Source organism: Calypte anna, chromosome 9 (genome assembly GCF_003957555.1).
Source record: "Calypte anna isolate BGI_N300 chromosome 9, bCalAnn1_v1.p, whole genome shotgun sequence".
In the NCBI taxonomy this organism is placed as follows: Eukaryota; Metazoa; Chordata; class Aves; order Apodiformes; family Trochilidae; genus Calypte; species Calypte anna.
In genome coordinates this window covers 14,659,193-14,677,165 of record NC_044255.1, presented here as the reverse complement: position 1 = coordinate 14,677,165, position 17,973 = coordinate 14,659,193, and the positions used below count along the sequence as shown (strand labels likewise).

Below are 17,973 nucleotides of genomic sequence, written 5' to 3'. Positions count from 1 at the left end.
AGCATGATCTCAATCTCTTGCTCAAATAGATTGTTCAGGAAGAAGACTTGCCTGCCATGTGTCCTTAGTTAAGTCTGGATATTGAAAGCCTAGATCAGATCCAGGCTATCAGTGTGGATCACAGGTTCGCCCTGGCCCTCCTCTTCCACTCCCTGGAGGTATTTGCTCCCTCAGGAGAGGTGGCCACTCAAGGCTAAGTACAGCCTGACCTCAGCAGAAGCCATGGGCTGCATCATGTACACATAAGCCCTGGTGTGATATCCCCTCTTCCCTCCCCAGCAGAGCCTGGTTTGTACATTTCCACTTCTCTTCCTCACTGATGCAGGCTGTGATGTTTGGTGTTTACTCCGGGACTCAGCATAAGAGGAGGAAGTCATTTCATATTACTGCTCCTCCACAGGCCAGGCAGGGGAAGCAGTGTCCAGCAGCAAAGGGGGTCTTAACTTCAGTAATTATTAATACTATACATTCTTCATTTCCATCCTCTCTTAGTTGGCAAATGCCACTCATCATAACGAAAGCTTCTTGGACTTGGCCAGGGATCAGCCCTGTGAGCCTGCAGGAGTCACAATTCACAGATGTTAGGAACTATCAGGATGAGTGTGGGTGGAGAATGTCAAGTCTGAAATAGCTCCCCTGGCACAGGCAGCAATGAAAATGTTTCCACATGACATTCTTCAAACCAAAATTTCCTACAAGGAAAACACAGAGAGGGAAAATAAAGAGGCAATTGCTGCTGTCTGAAGGGCTCCTGGCTTCTGTTTGGGAAGTTGGTATTTGCGCTGACATCAGCACAAAGGATTCACTGTAGGTGACCTAAAGGGCAGCCCCTTCCCCTCTCCCTATGCACAAATGTATACATCTACTTGAAGATGCAATCTCACTGGTGCACAGATACACGGACGCTATTTTTTTCCTGCTGGAATCCATTTTAATTTAGCTCCTGATTCATATTTCATTCATTCTCCAAAACCACAGAACCAGGATAGGTTTACAGCCTGTACTATTTGGATGAGCCATGAAGGAGGAAAAACAGGGGAACAAACCAGGTTGCTTTCCTGAATTATTTTATGTGTGAATAAAACAAAACAAAACAAAAACCAACCCAACAACAAATTTAAAAAAGCAAGCAAACAAAAAACACAAACAACAAATTGAGAGGGGGGGAAATGAAGTTCCTTCCTGGCTTTTATTTTCCTTTAGGAAAATCAAATGTGTTTTTCATGTTTGGTAGTGTTTTGGTGGACTTTATTCTTGTTTCTTTAGGTTTTAGTGGCTTGAAAAATATGATTCCTGTTTTCTTTTTTTCTTACTTTTCTCCTCAAGATATTTGAAACTATTGTTGGTTTTCATGTGAAAAACATATGCATTATTTAAGGAACACTAAAACAATGAAAGATGACTTTATCATCTTGATTCTTTTTGAAAAAAGGTCAAAAGATACAGATGGAAACATTAATAATTATGTCTGATAATTTTCTTGGGGAGAGAAGGCAGGAAGGGGAAGCAGATGAACAAAAGTTGAGTTAATTTTAATAGAGGAATTTCCCCATGTTTTGTCATTCAGCTTTTGAAACTGTGACCACAACAGATTGCTTGAACTGTGATGTGAGAGAGACTGAAAATTTCCCTGGGCAGCTTTACACAGGTATTAGCTACAGGGTTGACAGGGAAAGCTTTTAAAGTACAACAGAATTTGGCAAGGGCAACGCACCCAGCAGAGGAAACTCCAACCATCTGGAGAGGAAGATGACCAGTGGCCACAGCAGTGTGCAAAATCGCAAGAGCTGCCAAAATTAAACTGTGAAGTCAGGCTGGAAGGCAACCAATGACGGGCGAGATCAGAAGTTCAGAGATGCCCCAGATGAGCTCCAAACAACAAGTGTGGTCGACGTACACCAAAGTTTATTAAGGATGTCGAGAGGAGGGGAAAATATCCATGTAAAAGATGCCCAGCTGGCGAGGAGGGACTGGTGGTGATGCTCAGGTCACTTGATGAATCCCATTGGCCAAGTCCCTGGGAGATCCCACCCATTCACAAGTGTAAAATAAATCTCTAAAGTTGTACCTCATGTACCACTTGACCTTATTGCTGTTAGCAGGCTGGCTAATATATATTTATTTATTTTGCTTTGGTTTGTACCCATAGAGGGGCTCGAAGGAGATGAATTTTGAAGCAGCACCTTTCACCACCTTGCAGTACTACCCCGATCCCTGCATCCAGCGGTGAGTCTGAGCGTGACGCAAGTCTCTGCTATCGCAGGTTTGATCTGAGTGTCATGTGTAATTGTTAACTTTCCTGCTATCGTCCGGTGGCAGCTGGGCTGCACGCGGAAAAAATGTGCCGCTCTCTTCATGCTCAGTGAAGCTTATTATTATTTTTGGCTTCCTAACAGGTTACTGTTTAATTATAGGCATCCGTTTAAGATATCTCCCTTTTCCTCTTTGGCACTGGAGAAAAACAAAATATGACAAATAACATGAAAACTGATAGTATCTTTTCCCTGTGTTTTGGAGCAGAAGGTTACTCTGCTTTGGGTAGTGTGGGAAGTGCTTTGGCTTTCTATAGTGTGTTTATTTGCTCCTTTAAATGAAAAAGCTCCCGAAAAGAATATGAGCTTAACTATTAAGATTTTAGAATTTAAAGGACAAATAAATAATTTAAAAGATCCAGAGAGAAAATAAACTTCCTTCTAAGAAAGAGTGCTTTTCCAAGAATATTTTTTTTATTCTATTTAACAGCCAGCATCAGAGACTGACAGTCTTATTTTAGCTTTGTTGTTATGCTGAGTTTTCTAACTTTCCATCAGATAAGAGAGTGTCAGCAAGAGGTATCACAGTATCACATTGTCAGTTTGTTTGTTTCTCCCAATAGAAGATACTATATTTAAGCATGTAAATGACATGTACATGGTATTTTTCCAGTCATAAAGTTTGGAGAGGTGAACTCCTCTAAGCACAGTCACTTGTTGAGCTACTTTAAGGCTCGTTTCTGTCAGTGTTTTGAAAAAGTCCTGGCTGGTCTCTCACCAAAGCGATTGATCCCCAGAAGGGTTAACTATTAACTCTGCACCCTCTGCAGGGTGCTGGGGAAGGCTGCTTGTGGTGCATGGCTGTTTGCTGACCATCACCCAGCCCACAGCACTACAGGCAGCTTTGAGATCTCTCCTTGTTGTTTTTTCCCCACTACCATAATTTGTTGCCATGTTTATGGGAGGGGGCTATCTCCCCTGAATCTGCTGGCTGCTTGGTGCCAGTGCTTTGTGAAGGTCCTGGGGACGAGGGTTGGAGACCTGGCAGCGAGGAGGGGCCACGTTTGGGGCCAGCGGAGGGGAAGGAGAGGAGGGGAGCTGGGAAATAGCGCTCGGTCCTTGGCCGCGCTGCTGTGGCAGAGGAATGTGGAACGAAGCCGGGGGTATTGGTTTCCCTGGCGAGACCTTCCACAACATGAGCTGAGGAGCTGGCCACCCTCTGATCCCCCCAGACCCACCCAGCACCACTGACACCGCTGGGTTCTGCTGTCTCACTGAGAAGAGCAAAATGAGAGCAGTGCCCATCTGGAAAGGTGGATTCAGGCTGGTAGTCGTGGGAGCTTTAGTGGACAAAGAACTTCCAAGAGCTGGAAGCCTCAGCCAGGAAAATATTACTAAACAGAAAATATAAAACATAAGAAAAATATTTAGAAAATGTAAAGATGCACCTGGAAGTGTACCTGAGCTCTGGGGCAGCTTTCCAGCCCCTGTGAACATCCCATCCTATGTCAAAAAACAGGTTCATACAATTGGCACTGTGGCTCAGGCAAAAAAAAAACAAAACAACCCAGCTGGAGCTGGAAATGAAGAAAAAAAAAACTTCCCTTGGCTGTCTTCTCTACAACTTCTTAAATAGGCCTTTCTCCACTTCAAATTTGCATCTTCTGGCAAGTCAGCCCTGGCACTGGAAATGATGCTCCTCACCTCACACCTTTATCAGTGTCATGATTTTTTTAAGTGATTATTGTGGTGTGGGAAGCCTCAGGACAGCTTGGGACAGCTAAAGTTTGTGACACCCCTCAGTCATAAAACCTGATCAAGAAGTAGCTGAGAGGAATAACACGTCTCAGCTGTTAGGCATGTCTGTTTACATGAGCTGAGAGTGGCACTTGCCCCGTTATTAGTTGCTGTGCTCTGCCAGATAGAGATGGTCTTCAGCTTTAAGCTCCATTGGATCTTTCATGATGTACTAGGTGACATTTGTCTGGCTGATTTAACAAAATTACACAGTTTCATAATTGCATTTCTTTTACACAGTTTGAGACACTCTTGCTTTGATGTGCTCAAAATGCTTTATTTAGTTAATACCAGTCTGCTTCTTTGCAACTTTAAAATTACAGCTAGTAATCTGAACAGCAAACTGATAACATTGAGCTGAGGCATGCTGGCAAAACAGCAGTAGTGAAATCCTGTTAAAATGGGTGGGAGGGTTGTAAAGATTTCCCTGTAGATCACTGTGGAGGGGGAAGCAGTTATAAATCCCAGTTAGCTCTAAGATTAGCATCTTAGATTTACCTTTTGCCATTGCTTCATCTATTAATCTCTTCACTTTGGGGGTGTCCAGCAGGCAGACAGCGTGGGAGCCAGCTAAAACATTTCCTCTGTCAAGTGGTGAACACAGATAGTACTGAAGAGCCCTAACTAATGTGCTATTATAATGCATGTATACTTACTGCCTGTCATCTCATAGCAGGGAAACTATGTGTTGCTGCTGTGGCATATCCAAACAACTCATTAATTCAGTGCCACAGATGAGAAAAAAAATAGTTGCCAGTGCTGTGTGTTATTGTTCAGGCTACTCCAGACACTGTCTCAACAGCCTAGATCTCTCATTTAAGCTACTTATTTGTAAATGCAGGCATTGAAACAAAAGCACTCCCTGCATTATGCACAAGTACAGATAACTCAGCTGGGACACAGGACAGTCACCTCCTTCCTTCTCCTCTGCAAGCCCCACCTGTTGCTGTGGTCACTGGAGTTCAGTGTTGGAGCTGCAGCCCAGCTGAGAGAGGGGCACCAGGCACTGACAGGGACATACATCCCTGTGCAGAAGTGAGGGATGTAAGTAGCATGTGAATGTGTGAAGTGAGATTAGAAAAGTATATACTGAGTGGGCTCAGCTGCCTTCTAAACAGAAAGGATGAAGAGATGCTAAAAATCAACAATAGCAGAGTTGAACAAAAACCTCACTGTTTTTCTGCTTCTGTTTCCCTTACAAAGGGATTTGAATTAAATGCTTGAAATTAGTAATAAAGCAGGATCAGTTCTCTGGCTCCTGGGCCTGGGAAGATGCTACTGTAGGGACAGAAGCAACTGTGTTGAAGGGACAAGTCAATGACCCCCATGAATTACTTGTTTGAATGGTACTTTGGGAGCTCTAGAAGACCCAGGGTAGCTCTGAGTCATAAAATGAACCATCTGAAACAGGCAGGATTTCTACTTTCCAAGAAGTGCCCACCTAACCACAGTTGAAAGCCACTAACATAAGATGAAGAAGGCACTGTAATTATGATCAAAGTCCAGCTGTTGAGAGCCATGTAATTAGTCTCTCTAAAGGCACCCTTTTTTCAGCTAATGCCTGGTCGGGAGTGATGTTAACAGATAAGTTACTTGTTTTCTTGGAAATAATGGTCATTAGGCTCTGTTTTACCTAGGAGCTTTCTTCTTTTTGGGCTGTTGGGAATGCACCTGCTGGTGCATCAGACCATGGTCCTGCCTTGCTCTGCTCATCCTTCTCCCTGTGTCTGGGCTAATTGGTGGCCTCAGGATTTTGCATTGCTGATGTATTGAAGGTGTTTGCTGTAACTCACTCCTCCCTTTTAAATGAAAGGCCTTTCAAACAAGCTGCTCTTTCCTCTTTCATTTCTGGCTTTGTGTTCTCAGCACAATGTGGTATGGCCCAGCCTCCCAAATCTCACTAATAACAGAGGCCTAAGAAACAGCTCTGAAATCCTCTGGTCTCTGCAGCATCCCTGCTGGAAACCTGGTTTCTCACACACAGTCCTGGGTTTTAAGGAGGTTGCCAAAAAAATCATCAAACAAAAAAACCCCTAACCAGGTATGTAGGGAAAAAAATCTATTTGTAGAAGACAAGGGAAACCATCAGAAATTATTTGGGGCATGGAAGGGAGGGTTGAGAGGGCATGGGCCACAGCAGCAGCATGTATTGGGTGCTATATCTGCATGGATTTTGGTGAGCAGGGTCTAGTTCCAGCCAGCCAGAGCTCCTGGGTTCGGAGAGATCCTTCACGGGGAGTATTGCACGTGTCACTTCACCTTTCTTTATTAGTTCCCACACCTATCAAATAGGGCTGGTAAATGGACTGCAGTTATCAGATTGGAGTCTTGCCAATGGTGATGCTTGCGATGCAGCACAAAGGTTAAAAAACTCTTGGTACCCAGTGCTCATCATTGCTAACAGGCAGTTATGAAGCAGCAGGTTTCCTCCCTTTGGCATGGGAGGGGGCACAGTTGAGCAATATATCCCTCTCAAGCTGTGCCCCTTCATGGCTGTGAAGCAATGCTGGCGTAAGCAACTTTTCTTTCACTTGGGTATTAGCTGGGTGACACTTTGGCAGAGATTTGCTTAAGCTGTTGTATGGTAAAGTTCTGCAGGAGTGTTTCATACCATGTGTAGGCTCTGCAGAACCCTTGCATTTGGACAACCGTATGCTTTTTTTCTTTCTTCATACAATGATTTGCCAAAGAATAAGTGAACACCTGCTATGACAGGGTGCACAAATCTCAGCTGCCTTCACCTTTGAGATGGGAGCCCAAATTTGCCATGTTGGCAGAGAAACCTGAAGCCAAGTAAGGAAAGCCACATGACTTGGTATAGAGCTATTTACAGAAACAGCCGGTGATACAGCAGGTACTTTCCAAAGACTCAGAGGAGTTAGAAATTGTTCTGAGTAGCTTGTGGTGTGCTCAGAGCAACCAGTTACTTCTGGAGGAACAGAACTGGGTCCGTGCAGGAATGAAAGGTGGAGGGGAGCAGGGGAGGTGGTGTTTGTTGTTTTTTTTTAATTTGCCTTGGTGAGCTCTGTAGTGAGGTGGTGGTCACCTTCATAGCTATGCTGTCCCCCTTGGTAGAAATCCTATGGGGGAGGCTCTCTAGCTGGAGCCAGACATGTGCAAAGGGACAGTATGCAGTGTGCTGAGATAAACCTATGGTTGGATGGCCTTGTGGGTGGGAGGGCTTTGTAGACCTCCTCTACATGGACCACACGCTGCCAGTGTGGGACCTCTCAGGTGCCACCACTCCACACAGAACCTCGCTGAGGGTGTACGATGCTGCTGGTGAGGAGGGTATTTATCTCGTCTTTGAAGTCTGTTCTTTAGTTGCTCTCCTGCTCTTGTACTGCAGTCTCATCAGAAGATGGATCGGAAGATATGATCCTTGCAAAAACACTGCTCAAGAGTTAAACCCTCTTCAGTTCGTTCTTCCTGGCAGAGGCCCTGCAGTCTGCCAGTCCCCACTGCCCTCCTCTGTTTTGTCCAGTCCTGGACCTCTTCTCTCCATGTCAGAGAGCTGTTGTGCTGAAGATGTCACAACCACTTCACAATCGTTGCTAAATACGGCACTTTTCTCTTTTCCTCTTACAAAAAGTACAGGGCACTCAAAAGTTTATGACAGAAACATTGTCTGCTTGGAGGTCCTTTTAGTGCTACTTAAAGGATTGAATTGGAACCAAATTGTCTGTTTTCTGTCTTTTCCCAGATCTCAGAGGACTGCAAAGAGAGTATGTGAAGACTTTCATGTGGTCTTTTTATTGTGAGGAAAGAATACCTGATTTGTAGGATCTTGTTCAACATCCAAAAATACTGAAAAAATTAAAGAAGCAAGTTCTCAACAGGTCATCTGCTTAGAGATGTTTAGGGTGTTCATGGTGCATGTAATAAGCTAGAATCCCCTGCCGATCTGTGTGGCACCTTCTGCTGCAAGCTAACTTGCAGTGGCTCTCCTCAACACACAAGAGGATTTCTGGCCTGATACAGAGCAGAAAGGCTCAGAAAAATAAAATCCCCTGACATCCAACAAGTGGCCAAAGGAGTATAGAACCCTTATTAAAAAAAGTCCATAGGTGTCACAAGACATTGAAGGGAGGAAGGAAGGTCTTGAAGGAGGAGGAAATGAAGGAAACTTGGCTTTTAATTTGGTGTCTGGCTCTCAGCTAATTTTGCACTGATGTGCAACCCTTCATGGGAACATGGGCATCCTGGTGGGAGCCGATGGTTACACTGGCATATAAATTCTCATTTCTTTTTTAAGATTTTGTAGCCCATGTTCAAAACTGAGAAAAATCAGAAAGCAAATGTTATGTTATGTTATATTAGATTTCTGGGGTCTTCTTGATGAAGTCTGCTGATAATAGTTAGGTAATATCCCATCTATTTTCATTAACATATCTGTATCTGTTCCTAGGGCTTACTTGGGAGTTTTTGGTGACTGTAATAACTTACTGCTGTGTAACAGATAATCTCCCCACAGGATTTTGCTGCTGAGTCATCTCCAATTAGGAGTTCAAATGCCACAGGTGACCTGATGTGATAAATAGTGATGCACATAAGCAAGGGGAATTTGCTTAGTACATAGAGACATAAAGATAACAGCCACATCCAAGAGTGAGAAGGGGGAAACCCTGCAGTAACTGATCAGGGGTTCAAAAGGCTCTTGGCACCATAAAAAGGAGCCTGCATGCAAAACCTTGCTCTGAGAGGTTCACTGTATGTCCAGTTTAGTAATGCTGATGTGCATCTAAGTCAGTGCATGCTGAAATAATGCAAGGAAAGAATCTTGCAGTGTGTTGGTGAGCTGGTGCTGCAAGCTGCAAGAGTACTCCCAGCAGTGTCTGTCTCTAAACTCAAAAGCAGGAGCCAGGACTGGTGGGCTGTAATGATAAGATTGCTGTGCTGGCTACAAGTGAGGTCTTTGAGGTGGCTGTGGCAGCTGTGAAGTAGTAGTCCAGCTGGCTCTGAGAGTTTACATGAGCGTTAGGTGGTCAAATATTATAGGATTCAAAATCTTAAGGTTAAACAACCAAATTCCTGTACTCTATCTTCCTAGTTTGGCTTTTGTGAATTTTACTCTTAAAATATACAGGCTGGAAAGTTCATTCCTATTTTTGACGGAACAGGAGACACTGATTTATTCATAGCACTCCAGGAGCTACTGCTTTAAGATAATCACAAGCAAAAATCATAAATCACACTAGGTGTGGCACTGCAGTGATAAAATTACAGGGACCTAACCCTGTAATTTCTTAGCACCAGGCACAGTTGCAGAAGTGAAGATCTTGTGAGCACCCCAGGTAGCGTTCCCTCACACACCAGCAGTGGTTCTGATAAACAGGTTGCTTGTTCCTGGCTTCTAAGACTATAATCTGCTCTTAATTCTTTGTCCTTCGTCTGCCCTGTCTTGCAGCTATTTTGTGACACAGAGAAAGGTTTTTGCAAGTGCTCTTAGTTTTAAGAGAAGGATTCTCTGCCCTTGGGCTTAGGAATAGCCGGATTGTCACAGTTTTTATATGCTGAAAAATGCAGCCAGCATGGTATTTGGCAGGAGGCTTCAGTTTCCCATAAAAGTATTGGTGGGGTAGGAAATTGGAAGGTCTTTTTTACCATCAGCTTTTGCAGCCTGGCTGTGGGGGTAACAAGAGAGCTGCAACCAAATTCATATTACAAGAATCTGCACATAACATCTGTTCTGCTGGTGGTTCTGTTTTGCATTTTAATTATTTACTGAAACACAGGATGTTGCTGTTTACTTCTAAAGTTTTGGGGACTTTCTGTATATTGTGATGATTTATTTTTTTATATAAATTTTTGTAAAGATCAACTTTCAAGAGAGAGTTTGAGAGAGAGACTGTAAGATCAGTTCATAAAGAAAAGAATTTGTGAAGACTGTGAAGCAACTTTTGTAAGAGCAGGTGCCTTAGGGAGCCAAGAGTCTTACCTGGCTCAACTCAAAATGTCACAAGTCCTTTGCAGTAGACAGTCTGCAGCCTTCCTGTCCTAAAAAAGAATCACGTATTTCATATTCTCTGTCCAGGGAAGCTGTCCCTCTCCTCTCTGACTATATTTATATGACTAAATGCCCTGCCATACATAGTATCCCAGGGCTGAAAATCAGCATGGGCTGCAAGATTTCTGTTGGTTTGCTCCCTCTTGGTGGGGGCCATGTTAAGACCTGTGTGGGATGTCCCCTGACCAGCTTCTCCCAGCCACCTCTTATAATCACACATCAAAAAGGTTCAAATCTCAGCAAGTTTAAAAGAAACTCTGTGCTCTGTGTCCTGGGCACTGTGTGCCACTAATGCTGCTGCTAGTGATGTGGGTCAATGTCTTGCTTTGGGCTGCAAAAATGTCCTCTTTTTCCACTAAGCCTTGAAGCAGCAGGCTGAACAAGGCACACACATCCCATGGTGAGGAGCATTCTGTGCTGTACCAGTGTTCACAGCTTCTGAGGAGCTGCTTGGAAGGCCCTTGTGTAAATGCACCATAGCAAACAGCAGAGTCACTCCACTGGTTCCCATACACTAAATTTCTATGTGTATCTGCCAGAAAAAAAAGAATACTGAACTTGAAATATCCTACTGTCCATTTCAGCTGGGTGCTACCTATATGCCATAGTCTGCAGCACATAAATCAGCAGTGTGAGTTTCTCAGATGATGGTTCATCCCTATACTCTCTGGGGGAAGCACTGAGCCCAGTTTCATCTCTGCAGGCATGAGCATTGCATATGAGATGTCGCATTCCAACTGTGTCTTTTAAAAGTGGTACAAACCAATGTGTTGGGTGTTTTTTTTTTCTGGTTTAACTCAATTAACTCCTTGGGAAAAATACTGCTCTGACTTTGCTTCCTAGACTGTAAAAGCTGCTGCTCGCACCCCACCATCTCATTTTTACTGTGCTAACAAGCGAGTCGGTCAGGAACTTGGAGGTCTCCCTGGCAGCTACCCAGCACAGCATGTGTCTCTGGTTTGGGGGACCAGCTGTGCCTGTGGTGATCCCTTGATCTGGGGGCTTCTCTCAGGTTTGATGGGGGATGTGCTGCCTGTGGCTGGCACTCGCTCTGATGGCATACAGGAAGAGGAGCTCAGGACATCTGGTGATGGCCTGGACTGTAGGAAGCTCACCCTGGACCATGCCTAGCTTGTCCACACTACATAAATCAAGAGGTTGGGCTCAACAGTTCTGCAGTCATTTGCTCTTCAGACAGCCCAGAGATCAGGCTTGCATGTAGATAAGGGATAATACACAAACCAAGCCCTGAACCTGAGCCAGGCCTGTGGGGTGGATGTAGCAGAGTCTTTCCTTGCTTCTCTGCCCTGGCTCCAAGTGGAACTTTTCTGTTGGGTTTGGGGTTTTTTTTTCCTTTTTTTCCTCTGGACTCTTTCAGAACAGCATCGAATGAGAGCCAGTTCCTGACACCCCAGCTGCCTTTCTGAAGCTCTGATGTGCTTGCTGAATTATTTTACCATTTGTAATAAAGTCATTTCTCATTTTGTGTTGTGGTCTGTATTGGTGTGGTGAAGGTAGACTAGTGAAACTTGAGAGATGCTGGTTGCACTCAATACTGCAAAACTTCAGCAGACGCTAGTTAAAAGAGCCCCATTTTCTGTGGGAAACACTGAAAGCAAGCTCCTTGTAAAAAAATGGTCAGCAGTGAACTGCAGTCCATATTGTTATTGGGTAAATGCTGTGCTCACAGGAAAAATACTGATGAGCAAAGCTTAAAAGGGGGGAATTTGATTCACAAAGAACTTGATTTCTGGGCATTGCATTGTCAGAACTTTTCAGTTTTCCCTATTATATACCTACATTAATTACAGAACAGTAGTGATGAAGGCCTTTAATAGCTGCATTTAGTCATGACATTCATCTCTGGAAAATTACCTCACCTCTTTCATTTCTGGGGCTGTTTCTTACTTGAAATATTTCTTGATGAATTCTAGATAATTTGAAAGGATGTGATTAGCTGTTTTAGGCTGCTTTGGGCATTTAACACCTGCCTTTCTCCCCCTCCTCCAGAAAAGATGAGGAATCTCCCCATACTGTGCAGCAGAATGCAGTGGCACAGATCTCAGAGCTTCCTTCGTTATCAGCTTGTGGATGTGCCTCCAGGCATCTGCTGCAAGCCACTACTGATGGTGAATGAGTGGGTGATGGGATGATTTTGGGTTAGGCAGTCTCCTTGGATGCATACAACATGGTCTCCATTATTTTTAATTGTAACTGCAGCTGGGGGGCATGAGGTTGGAATGTGGCAGCAAGGGTAGAGGCAGCACTGACCATTTGTCCTCCTGTAAAGCAGTCAGGATGGGCTGGCTGGCTGCAAAAACTCTTGTGTAAACTTTGAGAGGGTGGCACAAATGCATGTTCTCAGCTGGGTATCTAAACCAGAGCAAATATCATCCATGAGTTAGAACCAAGGTGTTGGTTTTTTTTTTCAAATGGACTTGAAAATGTTTTGTCTTTTCAACAGTTTGTCTGTAAAGTTTATCTTACAATACTTTTTTTTGGACTTGGCTCAAAAATTCTTCAGAGTTTGGAGGGTTGGGCCTGGATTTTCCACTCATGTTTCTGTTGAGACTTTCTCACTTACTGCTGTAAGAGGCACTTACTGCCTCTGCCTGGCAGCTCTGACTCCTCTCTTTGCAGATGGGCACTGCTTTGAACCATCGCTGCAAATAGGTTTGGGAAAGAGTTTGACTGGAAGAGTGAGTTACAAAGAAAACAATTGCAACCGCAGTTTAATTGTTTGTGGGTTCAATGCTTCTTTTTTTCTTTTTTTTTTTTAATGGATGGAGATTTAAGTTTTCTTTTATTATTTATATTTAGCAGGTCTCAGAACTATGTTTCCCTGGAGAAGCACTGATGATCAACAGCCTGCAGGTTTTACAAAGTTAGTGGCACTGCTATACCTCTGGAATCCAAGGGCGAAGTTGGACAAATCCCCATGGGCCAGGGGTTAAGCTGGGTGTCCTGAGCACCAGGCTTGACCTCAGACTCTGGGCTTCCCAACAAAGGTTGCTCAGGCTCCTGAATGGTTTTCTGGAGGTTACAAACACTCTGTCTCCAGACTATTAAAAGCACCAATTGTGGTGGGCAGGTGGAGGAATTGCTGTGACAGTGCTGTCACCTTGGCCCCTGCTGAGAAAGGGAGTGGGTGTCAGAGCTGAGCAGAAGGGGAGGGGATGTCCATAGTTGGGTGAGGAGGTAGTTTCCAAGGATGGGTGAAAAGGGGAGGGTGGAGAAGAGGGTGTCCAAGGTTGGGTGGGAGATAAGAGAGGTCTGGGGAAGGTTACAAGATGCTGAAGGAATCCTTGGAGGAAAAAAATTAGTGACCTTGTTCCAACAACTAGGGGTTATTGTCTCTAGTGCTGGTGGAGCTACTAGATGCCTGAAACCCTGAGGACAAAGAAATGCCTCTCTTATGTAGAAGTGGTCACTATTGTTGAGTCTGATAATGATCAAATGTAGAGATCAGATGTGATGAAGTGTAGGTAGGAGATGTGGTGGGTTCCCAAGCTCCTGAGCTGCAGGAGTTGCTGATAGTATTACCTGAGCTCATTCTGCTTCCAGAAGCCATTCCTAGTGGTTTTCAGGGAATGGGCCATGCAGTGCCCAAGCTGGGACTTCCTTGGCATGGTAGCACTGGGAATGTAGAGGGGTCTTTCTTCTCTCAAAGGAGCTCTGCTGCCAGGGCTCAGCAGGGCACTGGCATGGGTCTCAGGGCTGTGGTGATGTAACGTGTTTTGAGGGGCCACCACAAAGCTGCAAATGTTGCATCTGCTGTGGGTACAGTCTTACTCAAGATGAATCTAACTGAAAGAAGATGATGAAGGGAAAAAAATCCCCCTTGTGTTTTTCAGCATAGTGAATTAAGAGGATTATTCTGTGCAGCCAGTTTCACTTTGTTTGATATAGGTCAGTCTTGACCATACGCTGAAGGCTCAAGTGCAACCAGAAAGCTGAACCATCCTTTCCTACCCTTTTCCATTCTGCTCACACACAAACAGTTCCAAAAGAGAAATTTAAATCAAAGGGGGTCAGGATGCACTGTTACAGTAGACTCTAGCAGAATACAAAGTTTTTATAAACCATGTAATAAGCATTCCTCTGAGACAGGATTGTTGTAATTCCTCTAACTATCATCCAGCTCTCAAATGAAACAGGGTGTGCACAACACAAATATTTGCCAAGGGAACAAGAAGAAGCTCATAGTCCTCCTTTAGGCTGTTCTCAATGGATGCTGTAAGACACTGGCAGTGTCAAGGAGACCTGCACCACTGTCACTCCTGGTTCCTTCTTGTGTTACCCGTGTGTTCTTGGTTCGTAGCTGCTTCTGAGGTCAGGGTTCACCCTTCAGGCAGATATCCTCTTTTGTTTTCTAGTGCACATTTCTGTGCCACTGGAATGCTTTTCTCTCAACCACCCGCTCCCCATAACCCATAATATTGTCTACAGTTTGTTTTTTTTTTGTGAGATTGCTGATCAGATCTGAGAAACCTCTGAACAACGCAGGATCTGGGAAGAAATAATGGACAGTTGAACCACTGGTGAAAGTTACATTCTATTTAAAAAAAATAACGTGTTGTTGTGTTCCTTACATTCACCCTTCCAAACTCATGTGTTCATCACTCTTCTTCTGGAGGTATTTTATAGGAAAATACATAGGAAAATATCAGAAGGATTTAAAGATATTGAGAATTCTAGATTTTAAAAAGTTAAATCTGAAAGCTCAGCTGCAAATGCTTTTTGCTGACAATAAATGCAGTTCAGCATTTGATTGCAGTTCAGCAGGACCTCTCTCTGCCAGGGAAGGGGTCAGTCTCTCTTGAGCTGTTGTGAGCCAAGACCTTGAAATATGGCATGAAGCAGAGCAAGACATGGGAAAACACAAAATACAGTGTAGCTCATGCTGGGAAGAGGGGCTGTTTGTTGGTGAAGTAAACAATGGAAGAGTTCCCTAAAATTCAACAGCAGTCTCCTCATAGAGAGAAATTAGAGCCTGCTTGTATACCCATGGGCTCTCATTTTACCCCCACCCTCCTAGTTTATGTAAATGAACATTTTTGGTTACTAAAGGTGTCTAAAGGGTGCTTCCAGGTTGTGCTTTGCAGGCAGAAGGTGGCTGATGTGGCCAGGGTACAACTGTGCTCCATGCTTTGGGGAATTCCAGCTGCTGCTGCCTGCCAGGGCCACGCTTGTCCCGTGCTGCCAGACCCTGCTTCCTTCTCCTCTTGCACAGCTGTGAGCTTCTTTAGGCAGCCATGTCTACAAATCACGACAGTGCTAAAATGCAGAGTGGGGGAATTCCAGCAGGACGAGGGCTGCCAAATTCCTTGAGTTTTAACGGTGCAGTCTGAAATGGAGCCCCCATCCCTCTCAAGAACTAAAAATATAACTAAGACCAAGATTCAGTCAAATAGGAGTAATGCTTATGAACTTTTCACCATTTCCGTACCGTGGCTTTTGGTGCACTTCAAGGTGCAACAGGACAAGGCAGGGACCAGTGCATAGATGAGGATTGATGGAGCTGAGGCTGCTGACTTCTCTGCATTGTGACTTACTTTTCTATCAGGCCCACTCCACTCCCCATGATGGTTGAGGGGTAATATATTATTCTTTAACGTAATATATTAGTTAATACGTTAATTTAGGGGCATTAAGTGGTTACCTGCTGTAAGCATCCAGGAAGAAAGATTAGTTTTCAGTCTGAGCATCTGAGTTTGAATTTTACTTCCACTCAGAACTCTTGAGTTTGGCTTCACGCAGCATTTCTGAAGCCTTTTATTTTCATTCCTGGCTATCAGTATTTTGGTGCCTGAAGATTAATGAAGTTTTGGGGTTTCTTGCTCTAGGAAGTGCAGTGTGTACTCTACCTGAAGAAATTAATGCCTTTTAGAATTTCTCTATCTAGACACTCAAAATCACTAGCTTCTTTTTGAGCAGCTGCAGACTGGGACTCAGGTGACCAAGGATGTATTTCTGACTGTGCAACTGTCTTGCTGAGTAATGATGAGTAACCCCATGACCTCCTGATGCCTCAATTTTCCCACAGGTAAAATGGGAGTAATTACACTGTCTTCCTTTGTAGAGCACTTTGAGAGCTATGAATAAAATGAGCCATATTAGATATCATTATTTAGACATTATTAATAATTATTTGGAATAATCTGAATAATGTGGAAGTGCTTCCTTTATAAGAGTAGATGTTCTCTTTGCCGTAGCATTTCCCAAGTACTACTCTGCTAGTAGGCCCTGTAGATGAATACATCTTATGGAAAACCAGTAAAATCTGTAGCTGTCAAAACAAAGAATTATTTCTTTGTCCCTTTCTGCTTGTCCATGGACTACAGACCCAGTGATAGAAAACTGTACACCATTGACTGACTTCTGGTGAGAAGAAGCAGAAAGCAACATCCTCCAACTTTGTCAACAACCAGGAAAAAAGCTCCAATTCATTTAGTTCATCCCTACTGTGAAAGATTGCTCTGCTGTGGGTTTATACCATTGTCAAACCACACAGTTTGGCATCTGTAAATCACATTGACAGTTTCTGAGAGCTTGCATACCATATGGGAGACACACCAACCTCCCCGGAGGTCCAGCTTCCAAAGGAACCTAAACTGGAGGTGCTTGTATCTCTTGAAACCCAACATGTAAGTTTCACTGAGATACCTTATTCATTTCTGGTCTCCCTAAACTTGACACTTAACCCAGGGGCAGCTCAGAGTATTGAAGCTCCAATCTTATTTAGGATGAAAAACCAAAGAAAACCATCTTATTGCTTGCTGGTGAGAGTCTGAATTTTGGAAGGAGGTTGCCAGGCTCGTACCACCATCACAGAGGTGCTTGAGCTACACCCTGCATGAGGTGTCACCCTCTATCAGTGCGAGGAGGTGGTATTTGCCTTTAAGGTGAAAGGCCCAAAGGAGGGGCTGTGCATGCTCCATTCCAAGCTCAAGCCCCGGTGTCCTCAGCAGCTCCTGCTCCTCCCCAGCAGTAAGTCAGACTTCGTGCAACCTCAGAGAGGTTGCTGGCAGTGAAAAGTAGATTTTTTTTTTTTTATTTTAATTTTTTTTCGAGGGCTGAGAAGTATGGCTGTGTTGCAATAGTTGAGTTTAATATTTTTGTCTTTTTTTTTTTTTTTTTCTAGCTTGGAAAGTGGTTTGGGTTTGGTGTTTTTGGTTTGTTGCTTTTCTTTAACGACTCTCATGTGAAGGTTAGGAAGGGGAAAATGTGGCGAAGAGTGGAAAGCACGTGCTCAGAGGGAGGTGGTGTTTTTTTCCTCTGGTCTATCTCCTTCATGTCCTGCTGGGCCAGGCAGTCGGGGCTTTGCTTCCACCGTGTGTAGGGCCCCAGAGGAAGGCAGCAGCAGTGCGGGTGGGAGGAGGCTTGGGAAAGGCAAATGCTGTGCCTGGCAGAGGTTGGGGGGGTTTGTTGTTTTGGGGGGGAGGGGGTTTGACATTTTTTGGTGGCGGTGGGGTTTGGGTGGTTTTGGGTACTGTTTAACATTCCCAGCCTTCTGTGTGAATGAAATTCGGGTGCTGTGTGGGCCCAGGTGTTTTGTTGGACAGACCCTGGTGGCAAACTCACCCCTCTGGGATGCAGCTCTACTCCTGGGGCAATGGCTGGGGGCAGCAGGACCTGCACCAGACAGGATTCAGCCCACAGAGTTAATCTGGAAAGTGCTTTCACCTGGGGTCTGGGCTGCCCTTGTTAGAGCAAAATAAATAAGGTGGAGCTGAGTTATATCTCCGTGGGGCTGCCTTGCTGGCTGAAACCTGTCCTGGGATTCAGTGGTGCAGGAGCAGTGTCTTAGTACTGTGCCTGGGAATCCTCTGCTCTTGGTGAGGTGCTGCTTCTTGGAATTTAACTGGGTAGTTCTGTGAATTAATTGTCTCCTGGTGGTTTTTAAAGGAGGGGGCT

At 44.3% G+C, this 17,973-nt stretch overlaps 1 protein-coding gene across 1 annotated transcript in view; it reads left to right on the top strand.

Moving 5' to 3' along the window:
• Positions 1-2,078: 2,078 nt before the first annotated feature.
• TP63 (tumor protein p63) overlaps positions 2,079-17,973 on the top strand; it is a 100,310-nt gene continuing 84,415 nt past the window's right edge. Inside the window, exon 1 of the mRNA XM_008493322.2 lies at positions 2,079-2,226. Coding sequence (XP_008491544.1) covers positions 2,165-2,226 — 62 coding nt within the window. The 5' untranslated portion in view covers positions 2,079-2,164. The remainder of the gene's footprint in view (positions 2,227-17,973) is intronic.